Source organism: Panthera tigris, chromosome D4, assembly GCF_018350195.1.
Source record: "Panthera tigris isolate Pti1 chromosome D4, P.tigris_Pti1_mat1.1, whole genome shotgun sequence".
In the NCBI taxonomy this organism is placed as follows: Eukaryota; Metazoa; Chordata; class Mammalia; order Carnivora; family Felidae; genus Panthera; species Panthera tigris.
In genome coordinates this window covers 394,680-422,560 of record NC_056672.1, presented here as the reverse complement: position 1 = coordinate 422,560, position 27,881 = coordinate 394,680, and the positions used below count along the sequence as shown (strand labels likewise).

Here is a 27,881-nt window from a genome sequence, read left to right as displayed (position 1 = left end):
TCTTTTTTAGATGGGGATATTGGTTTTGAAACTTTACAGCAGGGAACGTCTGAAGAAGTTTCAATACGGTTTGAGAGAATTAATCTCTTTACAAGAGGTGACCCATATTATTCCATTTTAGAAGAATTGTGGCAAGATGACAAACAGACGGAGAGATGTGAGGACTACCAGAACAAAAGTGTAAGTCATGTCGCCTTTGTTGACAAGGAAACCGTAGCTAATGAGAGAGACTGTGAATATAAGGACACTGGGAAAACTGATCATGTAAACACATACCTTGTTCCTGCAAGAAAAAGGCTCCAGAACTATGACTCATTTGGAAGGAGTTTGAAGCCTATTGTAAGCTTATGTAATTATAGAAACAATGCAGTAGAAAATCTTGATAAGATTATTGGATATGGTAATATTTTCACTCCTATGAATTCTCATACAGAAATGAATGGTTGTGAATATAATCAGTGTAAGAAACTTCTGAGTCATAAGCAAGCTCTCATTCAACATCACAAAATTCATACTGGGAAGAATCTCAATTTATTTTCTGATTCTGTAAAAATTTTCACCCAGGGGTCACACCTCTTTGCACATCAAAGTATCTATCCTGAGGAGAAACAGCATGAACGCAGCAAATATGAGACAGTCTTCACTCAGAAGCCCCAACTTGCTGTACCTCAGAAGGCTTCTACAGGAGAGAAACCCTATAGATGCACTGACTGTGAGGAGGACTTTTGCCTCAAGTCAAGTCATGAGGAAACTCACACCGAGGAGAATCACTGTAAATGCAGTGAATATGGAAAAGCCTTCATCCAGAAGTCAGATCTGTTCAGATGCCAGGGAATTCATATTGGAGAAAAACCCTATGAATACAGTGAATGTGGGAAAAATGTTTCTCAGAATTCAAACCTCAATATACATAAAAAAAATTATACTGGAGAGAAGCACTTTGAATGTACTGAATGTGGAAAAGCCTTCACAAGGAAATCAACACTAAGTATGCATCAGAAAATCCATACGGGAGAAAAGCCCTATGTATGTACCGAATGTGGGAAAGCCTTTATACGGAAGTCACATTTTATTACACATGAGAGAATTCATACTGGAGAGAAACCTTACGAATGCAGTGACTGTGGAAGATCCTTTATAAAGAAGTCACAACTCCATGTGCATCAGAGAATTCACACAGGAGAGAATCCCTTTATATGTACAGAATGTGGGAAAGTCTTCACTCACAAGACAAATCTCATTATACACCAGAAAATTCATACTGGAGAGAGACCTTACATATGTACCGAATGTGCGAAGGCCTTTACTGACAGGTCAAATCTCATCAAACACCAAAAAATTCATACTGGAGAGAAACCCTATAAATGCAGTGATTGTGGAAAATCATTCACTTGGAAGTCACGGCTCAGGATACATCAGAAATGCCACACTGGAGAGAGACATTATGAATGCACTGAGTGTGGGAAAGCCTTCATCCAGAAGTCAACACTAAGTATGCATCAGAGAATTCACAGAGGAGAAAAACCTTATGTTTGCACTGAATGTGGAAAGGCCTTCTTCCATAAGTCACATTTTATTACACATGAGAGAATCCACACTGGAGAAAAGCCTTATGAATGCAGTGACTGTGGGAAATCCTTTACTAAGAAGTCACAACTCCATGTGCATCAGCAAATTCACACAGGAGAGAAACCCTACAGATGTGCTGAGTGTGGAAAGGCCTTCACTGACAGATCGAATCTGTTTACGCACCAGAAAATTCATACTGGGGAGAAACCCTATAAATGTAGTGACTGTGGAAAAGCCTTCACTCGGAAGTCGGGCCTCCATATACATCAGCAATCTCATACTGGAGAGAGACACTATGAGTGCAGCGAATGTGGGAAAGCTTTTGCCAGAAAATCAACACTAATTATGCATCAGAGGATTCATACAGGAGAGAAACCCTATATTTGTACTGAATGTGGGAAGTCCTTCATCCAGAAATCACACTTAAATCGGCATCGGAGAATTCATACTGGAGAGAAACCCTATGGATGCAGTGACTGTGGGAAGGCCTTCATTAAGAAGTCACAACTCCATGAGCATCATCGAATTCACACGGGAGAGAAACCATTTATATGTGCTGAGTGTGGAAAAGCCTTCACTATCAGATCAAATCTTATTAAACACCAGAAAATTCATACTAAACAAAAGACCTATAAAGGCAGTGACTTTAAGAAAGCCTTAAACTGGAGGCCACAGCTCAGGATACATCAGAAATCTGACACTGGGGAAGTAGCATGTCCACTGCCACAATCATGGTGTGGGGATACCAAGGAATGAGAGGCTACCATGGGACTAAGAAGCAGGAGGTAACCAAAGCCACCTTACCTCTGGTCAGAAGTAGGAATGTCTGGATTACAGAGCTGATGTCCAGCTACACGTTTGCGGGAGATACTTGGGAGGAAGGGTTTAAGTGATGTGTGATGGCCACACTTAGTTACCAGACAGGTACTGGAATTGTCAAGCCCCTGGAAATAATAGCAAATCTGCAAGGAGAGGACTTAGTCTTTCTTGTTTCATGTTGTGGAGAAGCAGCTTCATAAGTTCAGGGTTGTTGAGCTTCTCACGCCCTGGGTAGCAAAAATATTCGATATTGACTAAAGGAAGTTCTTAATGAGCAGAGAGCTAAAAAAATTTTTTCATTGTCCAAGGGCACTGAAATCAAGGCAAAAGTATGGACAGTTCAGGTCTATAATGAAGAGAAGCCAGAGGTTTTTTGTGAAAATTGACATTAAAGACACAAAGGACTTTTTTCCCCCCTTTTGGAAGAAGCCACTCTTATTTATTATTTATAGTATCTATTAGTGTGTGGAAATTTGGATAAACACTTTTTTTATTTGACTTTGAGATTGGTAATCAGAACCACAGGCCTACTTGAATATTCATAGGCCTCTTTAGTTATTAACCAATATGTTCCTGTATTCATTAATTCCCTGCCATGGCCTAGGTAACTCACACCCAAGAGGCATAAAGTTATCCCAGCTGTGTCCCCAGAGTGACCAATGAGGTAGACAGCAGCCCCACAGACTCCTTACTTGTCACCTCAGGACTGGCCCTGAGGCCATGGGACTCAGGTCACAGATCCAGAGGTCAGCACTTTGGACTGTCAGCCTCATCCACAGAAGTCTATATTTTTTTAAATTTCTGTTTGGAAAAGAGACAAATTAAGAAAATGGGTTTCAAAACCTAGAATTCTTTCCTTCCATGGAAGTTTTGTTGGTACATTCTCTGCATGTCCATTACGTGCCAGGTGACTATGGGACACTACTGTTCACATTTGAGTTTGTTTTCTAAGAAGACAGGGTTGTACTTTCGGAAGAGTAATCCTCTGTCCCCTCCCAGTGTCTACAAATTAATCCCATTGTGTTTGCAGACCCTCTGTATTCTTACAGACTTTTTTAAATCTTTTTTTTTCTAACTGATTCTAAAAGCAGTGTTTCATCTTCCAGAATATTTGTGAATTTGTCTCTCCTGTAGATCAACCCATTTTTTTCTTATATTTTGAGTCTTTGTTTTTACATACATTCAGATTTAGAGTTGTTATACTCTTTCTGGTTAATTGAAAATTATTATGAAATGTCTGTTTTTATTGCTACTGATGTTCTTTTTTGCCTTAAAATTTACTGCATCAGATGTTAATACTGTATGCATACTTCACTCATTGAAGGCTAAAATAAATGAGTCCCCTCTCTACTTTCCAGATGAGGTGAGGAGCTAGAACATTAGCTCCTTTATTTCCCTCTTGGTTTACATGGTATTAATGTCATGCACTTGGATTTTGTGTGTAGTTGATGTGGTCAGTCATTTGAGTCCATGTTCATTTATATTAATCCATATGTTTTCCTTTTTTTTTTTTTTTTGAAAATAAGCTTTCAATGTAAGTACCTTTGAAGATAATGTGCTTTTTTCCCCTTTTCTCTCCCTCCTTCAAAATTTGTCTTATCTTCGGCTGCCAGCAGTTCACAGTGGCATGCCTAGGTGTGATTTTCTGTGTGCTTGTTTGGGGTTTGCTGTGTTTTTTTTTTTTTTTTAATCTGTAGCTTGGTGGTTTTTTTCTTTACCTTTTGGGAAATTTCTTGCTGCTATCTATACAAAGTATGCTTTTGCTTCATGTCTTCCTCTGGTTTGTCTAGAGATTGCCCCACTATTTAGACCCTCTGTAAAACTTTTTCCATTCGTGGTTTCAGATTTTGGTAATGCTTGTTTCCCCCTATACCTGGTAATTTTAAATCAGCTACCAGGCACTCTATATTAGGCACTGCAGAGACACTGAAGTGGTCTGGATGGTATCATCTTCCAGAGAAGATTTGCCTTTGACTCTAACAGGTAGGACTAGGCAAGAGCATAAGCACCCCTGCCTGTCTTCGTCCAGTCTTGTACTGAGAGTGTGAGACTGGGCTCCAGTCCCAGGGAAGGCTTGTCTGGTGTTTTTCACCCTAGAGATGTAGGACTTGGGGAGATTTTCTAGGTGCCTCATTCTGTGAAGGAACTTAATTTTAGTATTTGTCCCATTAGGTCCATAAATTTGTTAAAAACTGTCTTAACCTCTCTTCTTCGGTATTTGCTTTAAAAATTAGCAAACAAACACCTCTTTTTAATAGTCCCAGACTCCAGAGGTTATGTCTTATCTCTAATCCTATTCCTGTATTTTCTCACTTCTTGGTAACTCTCCAGTGCCATCACAAAATTAAGTATATTTAATATTTTCTTCCACCATTTTTAGTTCTCAAAGGAAGTACTTGTCTGTACTACCTGCTCTGTCTAATCATTAGCAGAAGTTTTCAATGCCCTGAGATAGCTGTTCCTTTCTTTTAAAGTTTTTTTTTTAATGTTTATTTATTTTTGAGAGAGACAGAGTGGAGGCGGGGCAGGGGTAGAGAGAGGGAGACAGAATCCGAAGCAGGCTCCAGGCTCCCAGCTGTCAGCACAGAGCCTGAGTGGGGTTAAACTCACAAATGGTGAGATCATGACCTGAGCCGAAGTTGGACGCTTAACAGACTGAGCCACCCAGGCACCCCAATAGCTTGTTCCTTTCTAAGGAGTGTGGAGTCCAGAAATATATTTTTTAAATTACCAGAATTTTCCAAGCTAATTTAAAAGTGAAAATGCACTGATTTGTGACACTGTTTCCTATTTTTGTGGCTAAAAGTTAAGGCATTTACTGTTTTGTTGAAGATTTTGTAAACTTTGAAACCTAAGAGAAAACTGACTGTGGTGGTATCAGATTTTATTATGGTAGCTGCCAATCTTTGGCAAAAGGAGATTGAGACTGTCATGTTTCTTTGTTAATAGTGTGGCTTTTTTCCTTTGGGTAATGAATAGGAAATTAAGTTAATGAAGGCTGGTGTATGAGCCCAGGGGTTTGAAAATAAGGATTTTAAAGACTAATTTAGAAGGATCACTGAGATAGTGATTCTCAACCTTTTTATTCCCAGGCACATTTTTAAAAAATGTGGGCACCTGGGTGGCTCAGTCAGTTAGTGTCCAACTCTTGGTTTTGGCTCAGGTCATGATCTCATGGTTTGTGAACTTGAGCCCCATATCAGGCTCTGCATAACCAGTACAGAGCCTATGGAATTCTCTCTTCTCTCCCTCTCCCTCTCTGTCCCTCCTCTCTCTCTCTCTCTCTCTCTCTCTCTCTCTCTCTGTGTCTCTCAAAATAAACTTTATAAATACATACACACATACAACAATTCTACATTACTAAGCCAAAAAAAAGAAGATATGTTACCTTCTGTCAACATGGCAACATCTAGGAGAAAGGAAGACTTCCTTTTGTGGGCCTCCACATATTTGAAGGGGCGCTGGAAATTGGGGAATGGATGATGGAACAGTTCTGGGTGGAATGGGGGGAGCTAACTCTTACTTAGATGGAACTCCAAGGGTAGTGTAGATTGGATGCATGTGCAAGAAGGAGAGTAGTGTGAATTGGACATAGCTTTTTATGCCAGAACTATAATATAGTTCATTTGTATTTACAGCAGAACTTTTAAAAAAGTTTTACAATGTAAATTTAATTAGCAGTGTACTTTAATTTTTAAAAGGAATCTTAGTCTGTGAATTCAGTAGATGTAAGAAAACTTTAACGCAAACCAACATTTGTATATCAGATGATTCATAGGAGAGAGTAATTTTCTTAGTAAATGTGAGTAGAGCTGCATTCACAAATCATTACTTCATTACATAACAGAGAATTCATGCTGGAGAGAAACCTTATGTATACAATAACCAGAAAAATCATCTGCTGGAAAGTCAGCTTTCTGAACGTCAGCAAATTCACACATGAGAGAAATAACAGGCCAAAAGCTTATTGTTTCCCGGAAACTCATTTTGGAGAGAGAAACCTATAAAAGCAATCCCTTGAAGAACCACGTAGAAATCATAAAATGTCTGCTGGAAGTAGACAAAATTAATGCACTTTGTGTGAAAATATCTTCATTCAGAAATCAGTTTTCAGTATTCAGTATTTGTGCATGAGTGAAATTGTGTATTTTCTGAAAATGAGAAAGGCTTCTCATGTAAGTTTGAACCAATTGTAAATTATCCTACAGAATTGCTGTATGTCAAAAAGTCTTTGTCCATGAGTTGTATCTTACTGGACATCGTAGACAATGGAGAAGAATTAAATCATTTCTTAATACATCAAATTTTCTTTTCAAATACATCATTTTCTTTAAAAAAAATTTTTTTAACATTTATTCATTTTTTGAGAGACAGAGTGTGAGTGGGGGAGGAGCAGAAAGAGAGGGAGACACAGAATCCGAAGCAGGCTCCAGGCTATGAACTGAGAGCCTAGAGCCCGATGCGGGGCTCAAACTCAAAAACCGTGAGATCATGACCTGAGCTGAAGTCGGGTGCTCAAGCGACTGAGCCACCCAGGTGCCCCCAAATACATCATTTTCTTAAAATGCCATAAACTTCATACTGGGAGGATACTAAATTTGTTACAGGAAGAAGAAGTATTCCCATAGAAGCAAATTTCACAAGAAATATAATTCATTTTGTTTATTGGTTAAATTTCATGCCTGTGTCTCAAACCAGTGGGGACAAATAGGCCAGCCCAATAATTGCCTTTTTAAAAACTTTTTAAACTTTTTATGTGGAAATCATTTAAAACATAGAACAGATAGAAGTGTTTCAAGAATAGGAAGAGTACAAAAAATATATAGTAACCCTTTACCCAAATTCATCTATTGTTGATCTATACATTTTGCCTCATTTGTTTTATCATTGAAATTTTAATTCTTAGAGTTTTATTAGTAATGTTGGCAAGAAACAACCAGATTGTGTCAGTAGGGTAATTTTCTATCACTAATCATCATAGAAAAAGAAACAGTACAAGTCAAGGGAAATGAGATTTGAAGGCTGCTACCTTTTCTGCCACCACTTTCAAGGCCTTTCTGATGTCCTTATTCTTTCAAGGGCAGATGATGGGGTTTAGCACGGGAATGACAACACCATACAGGACGGAGACCAGCTGGTCTTCCCCCAGTGAGTGAGGGGCCGTACGTATGTGAACATGGTGCTGCCATAGTAAGAAGGACTTTTGCCTCCCCTCTAAGGAGCGGATCCTCAAGGCCGTAGAGATAATATAGAGGTAGGAGAAGACAATACTCAGGAGAGGAGCCCACCAAATGAAGACCCCAGTGGAGAACAATGCCAACTCGTTGACAGAAGTGTCCCCACCAGACATCAGCCTTTCTTTTAATTAAATATGTTGAAACACATACGTGTGTGTAGACACACATAAAACTATGTAAATGTGACGTGTTCTATTTATTGAACTTTGGACTTTGTCCACTCTTCTAGCAACTCCAGCCACTGCAACAGTCTGTCACCATGTGAGCAATGGTTGTCAACTTCATAGTTTTCTTTTTACTTGGTGATGTAGACCATTAATATATGTGCACACGTATGAGTGTGGGTTTTTTTTAATTTTTAAAAAATTTATTATTTTTGAAAGAGAGACAGTGTGAGCCGGGGAGGAGAAGAGAGACAGGGAGACACAGAATCCAAAGCAGGCTCCAGGTTCTAAGCTGTTAGCACAGAGCCTGAAGCAGGGCTCAAACTCATGAACTGCAGCAAGATCATGACCTGAGCCAAAGTCGGATGCTCAACCGACTGAGCCACCCAGGCGCCCCATCTGTGTTTTCTTATTTAAAGAAATTGCCAGATCTCTGTGGAGTAAGACTTGCATTTCATATTTCCAACATTAGTGTATAAAACGGTTTCCCCTATACTAAAAATAGTGGTTACTTTTTAACTTGGAGAAGTTTTCTGATTGCAAAGTGATAACTACTTTTAATTTACATATTAATGTACCTCTTTAAGTGTTTCTTGGCCATATACCTTGCTCTTTTGTGAGTTGCCTTTTTATACCATTTATTTATTTATTTATTTATTTATTTATTTTGGATTGTCAATTTGTAACAGCTTTTTGTATGTCAATGGTAATAACTCTTAAGAAAACTATTGCTTGACTCTTGACTTTGTATATATTTTCTCATTCACATGATTTTATTTTTTACATGTTTAAATATGTCTGTCTATTATAGTTTCTGAGTTTCTAGTCTTAGTTAAGCTTCACATATTAGAAGATTTTTAAGTGTCTTTTTTGGTATATGTTGTGTATCTTTAGGAAAAGTGATTATTTGTTTCTTGGGCATGGATAGCCACTTTCACAGTTTTAGACAGTGTTGCGTTTGCTAAGCAATTCCAATCCTCTTCCCTTATTGCTTACTTTGTTAGCATCTTTTGAAGCTGTTAGTTTGCCTGGTGACTGACTCAGGCCAGGAAAAGCAAAACACTGATAGGTGTGTTCCGGGAAAACCTTTGCTTTCCTAAAAAGGGACAGATTTAGCTGCTGCCATTAATTTACCCACCTTCTGGCCTTGCACGTGATGCCTGGGGCAGTGGCATGGCAACCTTCTCTCAATCCTAGGGGAAAGAATCAGAGACACTGGTCGTGACAATATTTAGTCAACACTAATAGCAAGTTAACTCCAGACTTTTGCTAGGTGATAGAAATAAGCAGATTTTACATAAGCCATTCTATTCTAGGTTTCTCTTGTATCTGAAAGCGTGCCTAAATTTATTCAGGCATCAAGATGTATAAAGTAATCCATCCTTTTTCTTTTAAAGTAGAAAAATATTTTAAAACCCCAGTAGATCCCCCACATAAGTTTAAATAAGGTAAAGAGAGCAAATTTACATAAGATTTGTAATGAGTAAGAAGAAGCACAATTGATACTGTATCCATTAATAGGATCAAGAGAGAGAATACTACCTAGAGGAAATGAATGATTTCCTGGCAAGAGGAAATTGATCCAAATCAAAAGGGAAATGAAAAAAGTTGATAACCTTACAATAGATGCTAAATATCATTATACAGAGCAACCATTTAAAATATACCAGGACAGGGGCGCCTAGGTGGCTCAGTCGGTTGGGCGTCTGACTTCGGCTCAGGTCATGATCTCGGAGTCTGTGAGTTCGAGCCCCGCATCGGGCTCTGTGCTGACCGCTCAGAGCCTGGAGCCTGTTTCAGATTCTGTGTCTCCTCTCCCTCTGCCCCTCCACAGCTCATGCTCTGTCTCTGTCCCTCAAAAATAAAGAAACATTAAAAATTTTTTAAAAATATACCAGGACATTAGGAAAAGATTTCTTTTTTTTTTTTTTTTTTTTTTTTTTTTTTTATTTATTTTTGGGACAGAGAGAGACAGACAGAGCATGAACGGGGGATGGGCAGAGAGAGAGGGAGACACAGAATCTGAAACAGGCTCCAGGCTCCGAGCCATCAGCCCAGAGCCTGACGCGGGGCTCGAACTCACAGACCGCGAGATCGTGACCTGGCTGAAGTCGGACGCTTAACCGACTGCGCCACCCAGGCGCCCCAGGAAAAGATTTCTTAAATAGGAACTATAAAAAAAAAAAAAAAGATAAATTTGACTTTTCAAAATTAATAACTCATCCTTTGAAAAGCACTACTAACAAAATGAAAAGGCAAGGGACAGAATGGGAGAGAATATTTGCAATAGATATCTGACAAAAGATTTGTATCCTGAAAATTTAAGGACATTTACAACCCAATTATAAGAAAGCAAATAATCTAATTAAAAAATTGCAACAAATTCAAAGGTTGTTCATGAAAGAAGATGTGATGTGGCCAAGAAGGACAAGAAAGCATTTTCAACATTAGCCATTAAGGAAATACAAATTAAAATCACAATTATACCTCTATACACTCATTACAATGACTAAAATCAAAATGATTGGCAGCATCACATGTTGGAAGTTGTGCAGAAACTGGAACTCATTTGTGGCAAGTGGAAATTTGAAATGACAAACCCTTCGAAAAATAGTTTTCAAGTTCTTAAGCAGTCAAAACATACAGCTACCATTACAACCTAGTCATTCCACTCCCCATATTTAACCCAAAAGCACCAACAACTTATGTCCCATAGAGACTTCTACCTGATTGTGGATAGTTGTATTCATAATAGCGTCAAACTGAAAATAACTCACATGTCCATCATCAAGCGAATAGATATCCAAAATGTCGCATATCCATAAACGACTGCTACAGTGCTATTCAGCAGTAAGGAGCAATGACTACTGACATGTGCAACAGCACAGATAAATTGAGGTCATTTTGAGTAAAAGAAGCCATACATAAAGGTATAACATACTGAATAATTGCATTTATATGAAATTCTGGAAATGCAAACTAACAGAAAGTGACAAAAATCAGATTGGCGGTTGCCTGGGGCCGGGGGTGGAGGGAGGGATGTTCATCAAAGGGGAACAAGGAATGTTTTTAGGGTAATGAAAATGTTTTGTATTTTTATTGTGTTGGTGGTTTTGCAAATGTACACAGCTGTCAAATGCATTGAACACTAAATTGATGCCGTTTATTGTATGTAAATTATATCAATAAAGCTGATTTTTAAAAAACAACATGAAAAGTTGGATTCATATCTGATTTTGGTATGTTTAGAGACCAGATAATTTTATTAATTCAAATTATTCCAAATCCTAGAGATAGCATTTCCCAGTATATTTTTATTTCTTTTCATTGCTTCATTGAAATTTAAAAATACGCCATCACTATAAAGCCATCATAATAAATATAATGCAAAAATAAGGAATTATTATTAACTCTTGTAGCTTATGACCATAGATGCAACACTCGTGACATTTTAGCACATAGAATGAATCTTGCAGTATATAAAATAAAAACTAGTAATGATTTTAATCCTGAAATTCAAAAGTGATGGGATATCAGTGAGGATAACCTAAGTTAAAAGAGAAAGGCAGGGCGCCTGGGTGGCTCAGTCAGTTAAACCTCTGACTTCCGCTCAGGTCATGGTCTCACAGTTCCTGAGCCCCACACAGAGCCTGCTTCCAATCCTGTCTCCCTCTCTTTCTGCCCTTCTCTGCTCTTGCTCTTTCTCAAAAATAAACATTTAAAAAAAAGAGAAAGGAGCGGCACCTGGGTGGCTCAGTCGGTTAAGCCTCCAACTCTTGGTTTCAGCTCAGGTCATATCGAGGTTTCATGAGTTCAAGCCCCACATCGAGCTCTGTGTTGACAGTGCAGAGCCTGCTTGAAATTTTCTCTCTCCCTCACTACCTGTCCCTCCCCCATTCATGCTGTCTCTGTCTCTCTCATAAATAAACTTAAAAATTAAAAAATAAATACATAAGACAATAGGTTTAATATCAATATTTACTGAAAAGTATTTGATCAATTCATCATTCTTTACTAATAAAATAGACATGGCTAGAAACTACTCAAATGTAGTTATTTTGTTAATAGCAACAACAAATTATTTTAAGTAGAAATAAATAGTTGAATTAAAATCAGTAGTTAGGGGGCTCCTGGGTGGCTCAGTCAGTTAAGTGTGTCTGACTCTTGATTTTGGTTCATGTCAATGATTTCACAGTTTGGGATTTTGGGCCCTGTGTTGGGCTTCTCTGACAGAGCAGAGCCTGCTTGGGATTCTCTTTCTCCCTTTCTCTGCCCCTCCCACTCACACTCTCTCTCTCAAAATAAATAAACTGTTAAAAATCAGCAATTAGGTTTTTCAACTGGTGCCATTATTGTTTAACATAGTATTAGAAAATATGGCATATGAAATAAGACGAGAAAATGCAAATATTGATATCAACATTGGAAAGAAAGAATTAATAGATTTCAGTTGCAGAATTAATAGATTCTGTTAAAACAACAGCTATATCATTTAGTTCTATGAGAAAATATAGTTCATCTATTACTGATAATATATGCACTTGCTTAAAATATTTAAAACATTACAAGAGAATATGCAGTAAATGCAATCCCCACATTCCTCTGCCAATTTTAATCTTTGGAATTTAAGCAGAAAATCAGCATGGCTGGCTAATTACTCTGGATATTAGTACACATATCTGTATCACTTATTTTTAAATGTTATTGGTATATATTCTATATATACATTGATAATGGATGTACCATTATTATTTACTCCATCACATTTTTTTCATATTAAAAAAAATGATCACCACACCCAATATGGGTCTCAAACTCAGGACCCTGAGATCAAGAGTCACGTGCTCTCCTGACTGAGCCAGCCAGGCGCCCCACCCTATCACATTTTGATGGGCATTTGTTTGTAGCTAATGTTTTTACATGTCAGAAAGTATACAGTATACTTTTTACATAGATTTTTGGGTTGGGGATATTTTAACTTTATAGAAGTTAAAAGATTGTCAAATTTTTTCTGAGTCTGAAATGAGAAAAAGGTAACTATGTACATATTTTTAACCATATTTTAAGTTTATTTATTTTGAGAGAGAGAGAGAGAATAGGCTGGGGAGGGGCAAAGAGAAAGAGAGACAGAATCCCAAGCAGGCACTGTGCTGTTAGCACAGAGCCCAGTGCAGGGCTCGAACTCACAAACTGTGAGATCGTGACCTGAGCCAAGATCAAGAGTCTGACAATTAACCAATTGCGCCATCCACGCATCCCTTAACCATATTTTAATATGAACGTGGTGGGGTTCTTGCGCGCGTGTGTGTGTGTGTGTGTGTGTGTGTGTGTGTGTGTGTGTGTTTAGAAGCCATTTTTATTTATTTTACTGTGAACTGCCTGCATATTGTCTTTGCCTATTATCTTCTTTTTTTGTTGATTTTATATATTTTGGACAGGATTCCTTTGTTGTATGCCTTGCATGTTTCTTACTAATCTGTCATTTCTCTGTTGATTTTGCTTGTGATAATTCAGCTATACTTTTTTTTCTTTAAAATTTTTATTTTGACATAATTTCAGACTGAAAGAAAATTTGAAAGAACATCTTAAAATTCCCATGTATTCTTCACCTAGATTTCCCAAATGTTAACATTTAACTACATGTACTTCAACCCTCTCCCCACATAAACATATCACTTTTTTTTAAAGTTATTTATTTACTTACTTACTTATCATTTTCTTTAATGTTTATTTATTTTTGAGAGTGAGAGACAGAGTGTGAGCAGAGGAGGAGCAGATAGGGAGACACAGAATCCGAAGCAGGCTCCGGGTTCTGAGCTGTCAGCACAGAGCCCAATGTGGGGCTCAAACTCACAAACTGTGAGATCATGACCTGAGCCCAAGTCAGATGCTTAACCAACTGAGCTACCCAGGTGCCTCTTTAAAAAAATTTTTTTTAATGTTAAAAAAATTTTTGACAGCAAATTGTAGACATGACTCCTCTTTATCCCAAATTCTTCAGTTTGTGTTTCCTTAAAAAAGGACATTCCAAATAACCACAACATAACTACCAAAGCAGGAATTAATATTGATCCAATATTATCCAATCCACAGACCTTATTCAAGTTTTGCCATTTGTTCAAATAGCATACTTTATTGCTAAAGAAAATCTTAGAGTTATCTTGTCTCCTTTTATCTACTACAACTCTTGTCTTTTTATGTGATGTAGTTTTTATGTACTTTATGACATTTTTTGAAGTGGTTATTTATTTTGAGAGAGAGAGAGAGAGAAGCAGGAAAGGGGCAGAGAGAGAGAGGGAGAGAGAATCCCAAGCAGGCTCCATGCTGTCAGCACAGAGCCCAATGTGGGACTTGATCCCACGAACCATGAGATCATGACCTGAGCTGAAACCAAGAGTCAGACCATCAACCTACTGAGTCACCCAGATGCCCCCTGAATGACATTTTTAATGAAGAGTACAGACCAGTTATTTTGTAGAATCTCTCAGACTGTTTTTGTCTGATGTTTATTCATGACTAGATTTGAGTAACTTTTTTCAAGGATGCCATAGAAATGATTCCGTATTCTAAGTTCATCATGTCAGAAGGCATAAGGTATTGATTTACTCCTCAAAGATTCATCCAGTATACTTAGCATTTACTCATGTTTCTTACCTAGCCCAATTGTTCAGTCTGATATCTGCAAAATGATAACTTTCTAATTCCTTTTTTCTTATATAAATTCCTATTTTTATTCACCTTTTTTCCAGCTTTATCATGATGTAATTGACATGTAGCATTGTGTAAATTTAAGGTGTGCAATGATGATTTGATGCACATACATTGCTAAATGATTACTACTATAAGGTTAGTTAATATATCAATTATCTCACATAGCTTTTTCGTGTGGTGAGAACATTTAAGATCTAGTCTCTTAGCCACTTTCAAGTATGTAATGCAGTATTCACTATAGTCACCATGCTCTACATTACATTGCCAGAAATTATTCATCCCCATTTCCCCCACACCCCAGCTGTTAGGAATCATCCTCTCTTGTTTCTATGAGTTTGACTTTATTAGATTCCACATATAAGTGAAATCATACATTATTTGTCTTTCTCTGTCTGGTTTATTTCACTTCAGATAATGCCCTAAATTTCCATCCATGTTGCAAATGGAAGGATTTCCTTTTTTATATGATTAGTATTTCACTGTGTGTTTGTGTGTGTGTATAATATTTTCTTTATCATTGATCTGTTAATGGACACTTAGTTTGTTTCCATGCCCTAGCTATTGTGAATAATGGTGCAGTATATGGGAGTGTAGACATCTCTTCGATATACTGGTTTTATTTCCTTTGATATATACCCAGAAGTGGAATTGCTCCGTCATATCCTAGTTATATTTTTAATTTTTTGAGGAAACTCCATACTGTTTTTTAATAGTGGCGCACCAATTTACATTCCCATCAGCTGTGCATAAGCATTTCCTTTTCTCCACATCCTTACTGACACTTGTTATCTCCCTTAAAAAAAATAGTCATTAAAACAGATATGAGGTGGTATCTCATTGTGGTTTTGATTTGCATTTCCCTGATGATAAGTGATGTTGAGGATCTTTTCCTGTACCTATTGGACATTTGGACATCTTTGGAAAAAATGTGTTTTCAGATCCCCTCCCCATTTAAAAAAAAATTTTTTTTAACATTTATTTATTTTTGAGACAGAGAGAGACAGAGCATGAACAGGGGAGGGGCAGAGAGAGAGGGAGACACAGAATCTGAAACAGGCTCCAGGCTCTGAGCGGTCAGCACAGAGCCCGATGCAGGGCTCGAACTCACGGACCGTGAGATCATGACCTGAGCCGAAGTCGGACACTTAACCGACCAAGCCACCCAGGCGCCATCCCCTCCCCATTTTTAAATCAGATTGTTTGCTTTTCTGCTACTGAGTTGCATATTTTGTCTGTAGGTTTCCATTTTGTTTTGCAACTGTTTCACTTGCTGTGCATAAGCTTTTGAGTTTAATGTAGTCCCACTTGATTATTGCTTTTGGTGTCATGTGTATATAAATTATAAATAGTTGCCAAGATCTATGTCAGGGAGTTTTTCCTCTTTTTTGGGAATCTTATGTTAGTACCTGTTACGTTTAGTCTTTAGTCTCTTTCAAGTTAATTTTTGTGAGGGGTAGCAGGGAGTGGTCCAGTTTCACTTTTCTGCATGTAGTTATCCAGTTTTCCCAGCTCTATTTGATGAAGACCGTCCTTTCCCTATTGAGTATTCTTGGCTCCATGTCAAATATTTTTAACTTAATATGCATGAGGTTGTTTCTGGGATTTTGATTCTGTTCCATTGATTTATGGTATTATGCCAATACCATAGTGTTTGATTACTATAGCTTTGTAATATAGTTTGAAATTAGGGTGTGTGATGCCTCCAGCTTTGTTTTTTTCCCTCAAGACTAATCTGGACATTTGGAGGTCTTTTGAGGTTCCATACAAATTTTGGGATCATTTTATCCAATTCTGTAAAAAATGCCATTGGAATTTTGATAGGGGTTGCATTGAATCTATAGATGGTTTGGGGCAATATGGATATCTTAACAATATTAATTATTCTGATCCTTGAACACAGGATATCTTTCCATTTATTTGTGTCCTCAGCTTCTTTCATCAATGTCTTAATAGTTTTCAGTGTACAGATATTTCACCTCCTTGGTTAAGTATATTCCTAAGTATCATATTGTTTTTGACACTATTGTAAGTGACATTCATTTCTCTATTTCTTTTGCAGATATATTGTTGTTAGTGTACAGAAATGCTACTCATTTCCATATGTTGCTTTTATTTTTTTAATTTAACCATTGCAATTGTTTACTGTAGAAATATTGAATAGTATAATAATCTCCATATATCCATCACCAGTACCATTGTTAAAGTTTTTATTTACATTAAAGTTATTTACCATACAGTGTTATATTAGTTTCAGGTGTACAGTATAGTGATTCAACAATTCCTTACAACACTTGGTACTCATCACAACATGTGCACTCCTTAATCCCCATCACCCGTTTCACCCATTCCCCCCACCCACCTCCCTTCTGGCAACCTATCAATGTGTTCTCTATAGTTAAGAATCTGTTTCCTGGTTTGCCTCTCTTTCTCTTTTCTGTCCCTTTGCTTGTTTGTTTTATTTCTTAGATTCCACATATGAGTGAAATCACATTGTATTTGTCTTGCTCTGAGTGACTTTCTCTAGCTCCATCCATACCATTGTAAATGGGAAGATTTCCTTCTTTTTTATGGTATTGTGTATACATACCACCTCTTCTTTATCCATTCATCAACTGATGGACACTTGAGTTGTTTCCATAATTTGGCTATTGTAGATAATGCTGCTATAAACACTGGCATGCATAAATCCCTTTGAATTAGTATTTTTGTACTCTTTGAGTAAGTAACCACCTAGTGATGCTGGATTGTATGGTACTTATATTTTTATCTTTTTGAGGAACTTCCATACTATTTTCCACAGTTGCTGCACCAGTTTGCAGTATCATCCTTGCCCACACCTGTTGTTTCTTGTGTTGTTGATTTTAGTCATTTGGATAGGTGTGATGTGACATCACATTATGGTTTTGATTTGTATTTCCCTGATGATGGGTGATGTTGAGCATTTTTTTCATGCATCTGTTAGCCATCTTGATGTCTTCTTTGGAAAAATGTCTTTTCATGTCTTCTTCCCATTTTTTTTTAAATAAAATAAAATTTATTGTCAAGTTGGCTAACATACAGTTATATAGTGTGCTCTTGGTTTTGCGGGTAGATTCCTGTGATTCATCGCTTACATACAACACCCAGTGCCCATCCCAACAAGTGCCTTCCTCAATGCCCATCACCCATACTCCCCTCTCCCTTGACCCCACCCCCCTGCCATCAACCCTCAGATTATTCTCTATATTTAAGCGTCTCTTATGGTTTTCTTCCTTCCTTCTGTATTTGTAACTATTTTTTTCCCCTTCTCTTCCCCCATGGTCTTCTGTTAAATTTCTCAAGTTCCACATATGAGTGAAAACATATGATATCTGTCTTTCTCTGCCTGACTTATTTCACTTAGCATAATACCCTCCAGTTCCATCCATGTTGCTGCAAATGGTAGGATTTCATTCTTTCTCATTGCCAAGTAGTATTCCATTGTATGTATAAACCACATCTTCTTTATCCATTCACCAGTTGGTGGACATTTAGGCTCTTTCCATAATTTGGCTATTGTTGAAAGCGCTGCTATACACATTGTGGTACATATGCCCCTATGAATCAACACTCCTGTCTCCTTTGGATGAATTCCTAGTAGTGCTATTGCTGGGTTGTAGGGTAGTTTATTTTTAATTTTTTGAGGAGCCTCCACACTGTTTTCCAGAGTGGCTGCACAAGTTTGTATTCCTACCAACAGTGCAGGAGGGTTACCATTTCTCCACATCCTTGCCAGAATCTGTTGTTTCCTGAGTTGTTAATTTAGCCACTCTGACTGGTGTGAGGTGTATCTCAGTGTGGCTTTGATTTGTATTTCCCTGATGATGAGTGATGTTGAGCATCTTTTCATGTTTCTGCTGGCCATCTGGATGTCTTCTTTGGAAAAAATGTCTATTCATATCTTCTGCCCATTTCTTCACTGGATTATTTGTTTTTCAGGTGTTGAGTTTGGTAAGTTCTTTATAGATTTTTGATACTAACCCTTTATATGTCATTTGCAAATATCTTCTTCTATTCTGTCAGTTGCCTTTTAGTTTTGTTGAATGTTTCCTTTGCTGTGCAGAAGCTTTTTATCTTGATGAGGTCCCAATAGTTCATTTTTGCTTTTAATTCCCTTGCCTTTGGAGATGGGTCAAGCAAGAAATTGCTGCCACTGAGGTCAAAGAGGTTGTTGCCTGTTTTCTCCTCTAGGGTTTTGATGGTTTCCTGTCTCACATTTAGGTCTTTCATCCATTTTGAGTTTGTTTTTGTGTATGTGTAAGAAAGTGGCCTAGTTTCATTCTTCTACATGTTGCTGTCCAGTTCTCCACAGCACCATTTGCTAAAGAGCCTGTATTTTTTTTTCCATTGGATACTCTTTCCTGCTTTGTCAAAGATTAGTCAGCCACACATTTGTGGGTCCATTTCTGGGTTCTCTATACTATTCCAGTGATCTATGTGTCTGTTTTTGTGCCAATACCATGCTGTCTTGATTACAGCTTTGTAGTAGAGGCTAAAGTCCGGGATTGTGATGCTTCCTGCTTCGGTTTTCTTTTTCAACATAACTTTGGCTATTTGGGGTCTTTTGTGTTTCCATACAAATTTTAGGATTGTTTGTTCTAGCTTTGAGAAGAATGCTGGTGTCATTTTGGTTGGGATTGCATTGAATGTGTAGATTGCTTTGGGTAGTATTGACATTTTAACAATATTTTTTCTTCTAATCCATGAGCATGGAATGTTTTTCCCTTTCTTTGTGGAATTTCCTTCATAAGTTTTCTATAGTTTTCAGCATACAGGTTTTTTACATCTTTGGTTAGGTTTATTCCTAGGTATTTTATGATTCTTGGTGCAATTGTGAATGGGATCCATTTCTTGATTTCTTTTCCTGTTGCTTCATTATTGGTGTATAGAAATGCAACCAATTTCTGTACATTGAGTTTGTATCCTGCGACTTTGCTGAATTCATGTATCAATTATAGCAGATTTTTGGTGGAGTCTATCGGGTTTTCCATGTAGAGTATCATGTCATCTGTGAAAAGTGAAAGTCTGACTTCTTCTTTGCCACTTTTGATGCTTTCATTTCATTTTGTTGTCTGATTGCTGAGGCTAGGACTTCCAACACTATGTTAAACAACAGTGGTGAGAGTGGACATCCCTGTCGTGTTCCTGATCTCAGGGGGGAAAGCGCTCAATTTTTCCCCATTGAGGATGATATTAGCTGTGGGCTTTTCATACATGACTTTTATGATGTTTAGATATGTTCCTTCTATCCTGACTTTCTTGAGGGTTTTTATTAAGAAAGGATGCTATATTTTGTCAAATGCTTTTTCTCCATCTATTGACAGGATCTTATCCTTTCTTTTATTAATGTGATTTACATAAGAAATACTTTCCTTTTGCCCTGTTAGGGATTCTGAGCTTTGCTCAGCCCTTTTCTGTGGATATGTCTACTCCACACTTCTTGTTCCCTTTTGTGGAGGAAATCTTAAAATTATATGCCTTCTATTGATCCTGCACTGTCAGGTTTGGTACTGACAGACTCCCTTTTGCTGTCCCTGCATTGCTGCTGAGTGCCTAAGTCTGTGGTTTCTCCTAATTCTGCAGAATCAAGCTGGTTTTCTACGCATACTCAGTAGCCCTCTTCAGAGTCTCTCTCACCACTTTTTTGGGCATGCTCAAGGAACGGACCACAATGTACTGGTGTGTGTAGGTGAGGCACTTGAATCACTGGGGGTGCCCATGAACCAGTTGAGATCCACAGGCAAGCATCTACCACAGTCACAGGTGGGATTCCTGATGGAGCCTGCAATGCAGTTAATAGGATCCACATCCCTTTGTGCCCCTGGTTGCTATTCTACCAGCCACTCCCTGTCTCCCAGCCACACTGCATACCTCAATATTCTGGATGGGATGAGAAAAAAATGTGGGTCTGGTTTTCAGCATTCTACATAGGTGGTGAAACTGGGTACTCACATGCTCATGTTCCCTCATGGGAGAAATCAGGACAGACAAAATCCATCTTGGCATCGAGCTGTGCTGCTTTGGTGGAAAGGTAATGCAGGGAAAGTGAAACTGTCCCTCTTATTCTCTTCTATGATTCCAGTCTTGGATTTTTTGTTGTTGGTGTTCCAATGGTATGCTAGTTTTTCTGCTGGATTCCTGGACTTCCACAAATTGAATGCTGTCTTGTCCATTGGTAATTGGCTAAATTGTGTTATTTGGGAGCAAGATAGAAAAGAAAACTCTTACCATGTTAATGACATCACTACCTCTCGATGACTTTCTTGATTTTTTAAATGTTTATTTATTTATTTTGAGAGAGAGAGAGAGAGAGAGAGAGAGAGGGAGAGAGAATATCCCAATCAGACTGCATGCTGTCAGTGCAGAGCCTATTCAGAAGTTACTTGGGAACTCAGCCAGGTGATCAAGGTTAACATCAACAGTGATAAGTCATGTTGATGGTATGTAAAGAGTGGCACTTTACCTTGCGGTCTTCCTCCCCAAAACATAGAACACCAGTATAATCATAAGAGGAACATCAGAAAATCCTAGTTACAGGACATTCTACAAAATTCATCCCCAGTGTTCCTTCAAACTGTCACTGAGAACAAAGTCTAAGAAACTCATACCCAAGAGGAGACATAATAACTAAAAGTATTGTGGTATCCTGGAACACACAAAAAAAGAACGTTATATTAAAAAGTTAAAAAAATGAATATATAAACTTCAGTTACTAATAACACATCAGTATTAATTCATCAGTTGTGACAAGCACACCATACTAATGTAAGATGTAGGTCATAGAGGAGACTAAGTGTGGTACACCTATAGAAAATATCTCTACTATTTTTTAGAGTTTATTTATTTATTTTGAGAGAGAAAGAGAGAGAGCACTTGTGCGCAAGCAGGGGACCAGCAAAGAGAGGGAGAGAAAGAATCTCAAGCGGGCTCTGCACTGTCAGCGAGGAGCCTGATGTGCGGCTCAAACTCATGAACTGTGAGATTATGACCTGAGCTGATTCTGATGCTTAACTAACTGAGCCACCCAGGAGCCCTTCTCTCCTATTTTAAAATAAACTTTTGCTAAATCTAAAACTATTCCAAAATAAAGTTTATTTTTAAAATTTTTCTGAGAAAATTAACTACAAGTCTGGGGAGGTCAAAATGGCTAGATTTCCAGGGCACAGAACCAGACAGGAGGGAGCTGTGCATGTGCACACACACACACACACACACGCACTGCACAAGGCTGCACACACACACGCACTGCACAAGTAGTCCCTGTGCAGGCCAACCAGAGTGGAAAGCCTCATAATTTGTGGGGTATTGGGTAAAGTACTTAGGCAAGTTTTGCCTCACTAGAGAGGCAAATTTAGCTCTATACCAAATGATGTTTTGGCCCTAACAAACTTTATTAGAAATGTCATTTGAAAATATCCTCTTCCATTCAGTAGGTTGTCTTTTAGTTTTGTTGATTGTTTTCTTTGCTGTGCAGAAGCTCTTTATTAAAAAGATGTTTTAAAATATATTTTGGTTAGTTAACATGTAGTGCAATATTGGTTTCAGAAGTAGAATTCGGTGATTCATCACTCACATACAACACCCAGTGCTTTATTTTTTATTTTGTTTCCCTTGCCTCGGGAGAATGTATGTATAAAGAAGTTGCAGTGGCTAATGTCAGAGAAGTTACTGCCAGTTCTTTCTTCTAGGGTTTTTATGGTTTCTGGCCTCACATTGTGGTCTTTAATCCATTTTGAGTTTATTTTTGTGTATGGTGTAAGAAAGTGGCCCAGTTTCACTGATTTGCATGTTGCTGTCCAGTTCTCCCAGCACCATTTGTTGAAGAGACTGTCTTTCCCATTGGAAAATCTTTCCTGCTTTGTTGAAGATTAATTGACCATATAGCTGTGGGTTCATTTCCGGATTTTGTCTTCTTTTCTATTGATATATTTGTCTATTTTATACTGTTTTGATTACTAAAGCTTTGTAGTATAACTTGAAACCTGGTATTGTGATGCCTCCAGCTTTTTCTTTTTCAAGATTTCTTTGGCTCTTCAGGGTCTTTTGTGGTTCCATACCAATTTTAGGATGGTTTGTTTTTGACTCCAAGATTTCTGCTGAAAAGCCTGCTCATAACCGTATTGGGAATCCCTTATATGTAAAGTTTCTTTTGAGATTTTCTTTGATTTGACTTTTGACTATTTATCACGTGTCTCTGTGTGGTTCTCTTCATTTTATCCTACTTGGAATTTATTGAGCTTCTTGGATTTGTGGATCCATGTTGTTCCTCAAATTTGGGAAGTGTTTTATATTATTTTTTAAAATAATCTCTCTGCCCCATTCTTTCTTTCTTCTTCTGGGACTCCAATAGTAGAACATAAATTGGTCTACTTGATAGAGTCCCAAAAGTCCCTTAGGGTCTATTCATTTTTCCTTAATATTTTTCTTTTCCTCCTGAGATTCAATAATTTCAAATGTCTTCAAGTTTCCTAGTTCTTCTGCCTGTTTCAGTCTGCTATTGAATTTCTCAATTCAGCTATCTGTATTTTTCAGCAACAGATATTCTTTTTGGTTGTTCCTGTTATTTTATTTATTTATGTTATTTTATTTATTTAATTGATTTATTTTTTAACTAGGCTCTGTGCCCAACATGGGGCTTGAACTCATGACCCTGAGATCAAGAGTCACAGGCTTTACCACCTAAGCCAGCCGTACCCACCCCCCATGTAATTTAAAATGTCAACTTCCCAATAAAGCTCACCCCAACTTCTCTTTGGAGTGTTAGATATTCTATCATATTCCTCCACCCATAATCTCTTGCCACAGGTATCTGTGTGTCTGCAACTTTCGCAAGCAATACTTGCTGTTTTCCAAAGCTTTTTCCAGGCTGAGATTCATGCTATTCCACTTTTGCCCCATCTGAGCTCCTAATCCAAAGAAACAGACCAATCCCTCAGGCAGCCCCCAGACCGGTTAGAATGTCACAAGTAAAATCTGGTTTGCTTCCTTCATTTTGATGGAGGAAATTGGGAACTGGGATTTTGTTTCCTTTAGACCACCCTACACTGCATCACACCATAGAGGTGTGGAGACAAAAGTGAGCAAGAATGTCATGAAATTTCCTATTTTGAATGTGGCTTTTTGTTGATTGGGCATCTGCTTGATTGCTGTAGTCCATTGTTTTCCAGGGCTTCTATAAAATTATTTCAGGGGCACCTGGGTGGCTGCCTGTTGAGTATCTGACTCTTGGTTTAGGCTCAGATCATGATCTCCCAATTCGTGGGTTCAAGCTCCATGTCCGGCTCCGAGCTGACAGCATGGAGCCTGCTTGGTATTCTTTCCCTCTCTCTCTGTGCCCCTTCCCCACTCGCTTACTCTCTCTCTCAAAAAAATTGTTTTTTCAAAAATTATTTATTTATTTATTTATTTTTAATTAAAAATGTTTTGTTTATTTTTGAGAGAGAGAGAGCGCAAGTGGGGGAGAGGCACAGAGAGAGGAAGATACAGAATCTGAATAAGGTTCCAGGCTCTGAGCTGTCAGCAAAAAGCTTGATGTGGGGCTTGAACTTGTGAACTGTGAGATCATGGCCTGAGTGGAAGTCAGACGCTTAACCAACTGAGCCATCCAGGATCCCCTCAAAAATTTTTTTAAATGTTTATTCCTTTTTGAGAGAGAGACAGAGAGAGACAGAGAGAGAATGAGCGGGGGAGGGGCAGAGAAAGAGGGAAACAGAGGATCTGAAACAGGCTCTGTGCAGACAGCAGACAGTCCATTGTGGGGCTGGAACTCATGAACTGTGAGATCATGACCTGAGTTGAAGTCAGATGCTCAACCAACTGAGCCACTCAGGCACCCCTCTCTCAAAATTAATAAACTAAAAAAAAAATTATTTTAGCCCATGTACAGTTTTAAAAAATGTTTTCATGGGCAAAGAAGGCCTGGGGCTTCCTATTCTGCCATCTTGCAAATCTCCCTTCACTGTGGCCAGTATTATAGTCCCATTTATTTCAATGCTCACTAGTAGTTTGGATATGTGAACAAATTGGATATGTGAACAGAGGCTTCAGGCCTTCCTCATGGTTTCTCAGCAGGAATCAAAATGAGATGTGTTTTAATAGCACAAAATTACATTCAACCTATGTGACCTTGTACTACATCAAAATGGAAGCATTTACATGCTATATTAATGCAATTAAAAGAAATGTAAAGCGATAGTAGATTTTGTTTTGCAAAGCCATGGGTTAGCAATTCTGAAACTACTTTCTGTACATTCTGTCTCCCCACAAGATGCTTATTAGTAATTGTGTAGTGGAGAAATCTGAAAGGCACTACCTTAACCAAATGATCAAAGTTGACAGTGCCTTAATGGGACAATGTGCCTCCTGATATAGGTGCATTAGAATTTTTTGTAGTATTCCTGGTAAAAATAATCTAAATTTAACACCAAGAAAACATTAGTGAAATCCAATTTTGCCAATATTATGAAAATATAAAGAAATCATCAGGAAAACACTAACAATTTGTTGCCTCCCATTTAAAGTAAGCCCTGTCAGTGTGGTTTCTTTTCTTTCTCTTTTTTTTACAGCCACATTGAGCTGTACAGCAAGGGTACAGATGCACAGTGGGCAAAGGTCGTTATATGACCAGAACTGTATTTAACCAAAGCAAGAGAGCAGCCAGCAAGTTACAGGTGTACACAAGCGAGTATACAGGCTGACCATGTTAAGAAGGGAGAAGAGGGATGGCGAGGTATAGACCTATGATCAGTGCATCCGGCGTGGGGCTGGGGAGACTTCCAAAATCTGGGTAGGCGCTTATGAAACTACAAAACTTCCCTGGTCCCGCAGACAGGTGCCTCTCTGGAGACTGCGGCCGCCCAGGGTCAGCCAGGCTCCAAGCCCCACGCACCTCCTGCCGCCCAGGACTACGCTTCCCGGCGGCCTCTGCTCCCGGCGCCCAGGACTACACTTCCCGGCGGCCTCCCCTTCGGAAGCGGTTTCGTCCAGACCTGCCTTCCCGCCGCTGATTGGCTGCTGCCTTCCCGCCGCTGATTGGCTGCTGCCGGCCGCCGCCCGCACGGCTGCTCTCGGAGGTGGTGTCGGTCCGATTGTCCTGACGCCAGGTGTGGGGTGCAGGTTCCGGTTACAGTGGGTGTTGGCGGGCGGCTGACGGTGACTGTGCGCGTGTCTGGGAGCGGGAGTGGACGTACGAGGGGGCGATACGGGGAGGGGCGGGGCGCCCGGAGGTCAAGTGGGCACCGGCGGGCGTGCCTTGCTGGTGTGCCCGCCCTCCCGCTCCGTGAGCTGTGTCGGCACTTTCCTTGCGCGGTGCTGAGGGCGGGGGCGGGGGAGGTCGGAACGTGCGGGAACCTGCGCGTATCTGGGCGTCTGCTGTATTAGGGGCTCTTAGGGTTCCTCGGAGTGCTTCTTCCAACTCATGGTGTTGATTTGTTACTATTGGTGATTTCCTCTACTTGCATTTTTATTGCATTCTTAGTCTTCTTCATTCGAATATACTGTGCATACGATTGCACGAGTTGATGAATTTTTGCAACCCTAATACGCCTTGGCAATCAGCACTGAGACAGGGTGAAAGAAATAAAAGGATATTGCCAGCATTCCAGTTATCATACCCCCCTGCCCCGTTACTGTCAATATCTGATAACGTGAATCCTTTACAAAGAATTCCCTTGTAAAACCTTTGTAAAGGTTTCCTTTGAGATTGCCTTGGCTATTCACAGATCTTTGCACTTCTATAAGAATATTAGAATTGATTTGCTAATTTCATTAAAAAATTACTTTTTTAAAAATTGGGGTTGCTTTGAATCTACAAAGTTTTTTGAGAGAATTTACATCTACTCATAAGTCCTCTAATCAATGAACATGGGATATATATATCGTTCAATAATATTCTGTCTTTTTTTTTAATCTAGAGGTCTTAAGACTATTTTGATTTGTAACTAGCTATTTGATTTATTCTTATACTGTTGAAAGTTACGTCAGTTAAAATTTTGTGTTTCTGTTTAGTTCTTGATTTATGGAAATTTATGGATTCTTTTTAAGTTGACCTTTTTTCAATCTTGATAAAATCACTCAATTCTAGTAGTTATCTATAGATTCTTTAAGATTTTTTAATGTACACAATCATGTCATTTGTGACTAATGAGTTTAATTTCTTCCTTTTTAGTACTTATGCGTTTTCTTTTTTCTTGCCCTGTTGTACTGGATCAGACCTCTAGTTGAAAGGTCTTTTTCATAATTTTAAGGGGAATGCATTCAGATTTTTAGCTTTAATTGTGATTTTTGAGGGAGCATTTTAAGATTTGCCTTATCAGGTTAATGATAGTGTTTCCTTTGATTTCTGGTTTACTCAGTTTTTATCAAAATGTTGGATTTTGTCAGAATTTCTGCAAGTATCCAGGGGATCATGTAATTTTCTCTTTTTTCTATTAATGAGGTGAGGTACACTGATTTTTAGTAATATTATTACTATTTTAAGGTATTATTATTATTATTTAAAGTAAGTTCATGCTCAACATGGGGCTTGAACTCAGGACCTGAGTTCAAGATCAGGAGTCACATGCTCCACTGACTGAACCAGCCTGGCACCCAAAGTACATTGATTTTCAAGTGTCAGACATCTCTTACATTTTTCACATAAGCTCCACTTGGGTATGATATATAGGTATGATTTTTATATATTACTGCTACTTTATTTAAGATTTTGCAGCTTTGTTCATGGGAGAGATTGGTCTGTAGTTGCCATTTCTTCCTTGTTAGGTTTTGGTATTAAGATTACACTTACCACTTAGAAAGAATTTAAGATTGGTGTCACTTCTTTCTTAAATGTTTGGAGGAAGTCATCAGTTAAGTCATCTGGGCCTTAGTTTTCTTTGTGGGAATTTTAAAAGACTGATTTCCTTAATATGTCACCGAATATTCCTATTTTCTACTTGTGGTAGCTTTGATAAGTTGCATTTATTGAGAAACTTACACATTTCATTCAAATACATTTTTTACATGCATTAAGGTTGTTAATAATATATATGTTTTTAAGTATCTGTAGGATTATTATCCCTGTTATCATTGCTGTTTCTCTTATTTTGTTGTTGTTGGTTGGCCTGTTAGGGGCTTATAAATGTTTTTCACTCTTTGTAAAGCAGCAACATTTTGATTTTGTTGCCTTTGCTTTCTGTTTCACTGATAGCCTCCCTTGTCTTTATTATAATTAATTTTTCATTAGGTTTGGTTTGCTCTTCCTTTTCTAGTTTTCTGAGATGAACACTTAAACGCTTCGTTTTTAGCCTTCTTTTCCTTAAGAAGGCTGTAGATTTTCTTTAAGACTTCTTTAAGGCTATAAATTTTTCTCTGTGCACTACTTTCA

At 38.3% G+C, this 27,881-nt stretch overlaps 1 protein-coding gene across 4 annotated transcripts in view; it reads left to right on the top strand.

The window, feature by feature from the left end:
* The window catches only part of ZNF484 (zinc finger protein 484), a 178,706-nt gene that overhangs the window by 28,091 nt on the left and 122,734 nt on the right, over positions 1-27,881 (top strand). For 2 of the 4 annotated variants that reach the window (XM_007097340.3, XM_042964434.1), the window contains exon 5: positions 11-4,901. In XM_007097340.3, coding sequence (XP_007097402.1) covers positions 11-2,325 — 2,315 coding nt within the window. In that variant the 3' untranslated portion in view covers positions 2,326-4,901. Of the gene's footprint in view, positions 1-10; positions 4,902-27,881 lie in introns of those variants that run through there. The other 2 variants (XM_042964435.1, XM_042964436.1) reach the window with 2 other exon arrangements.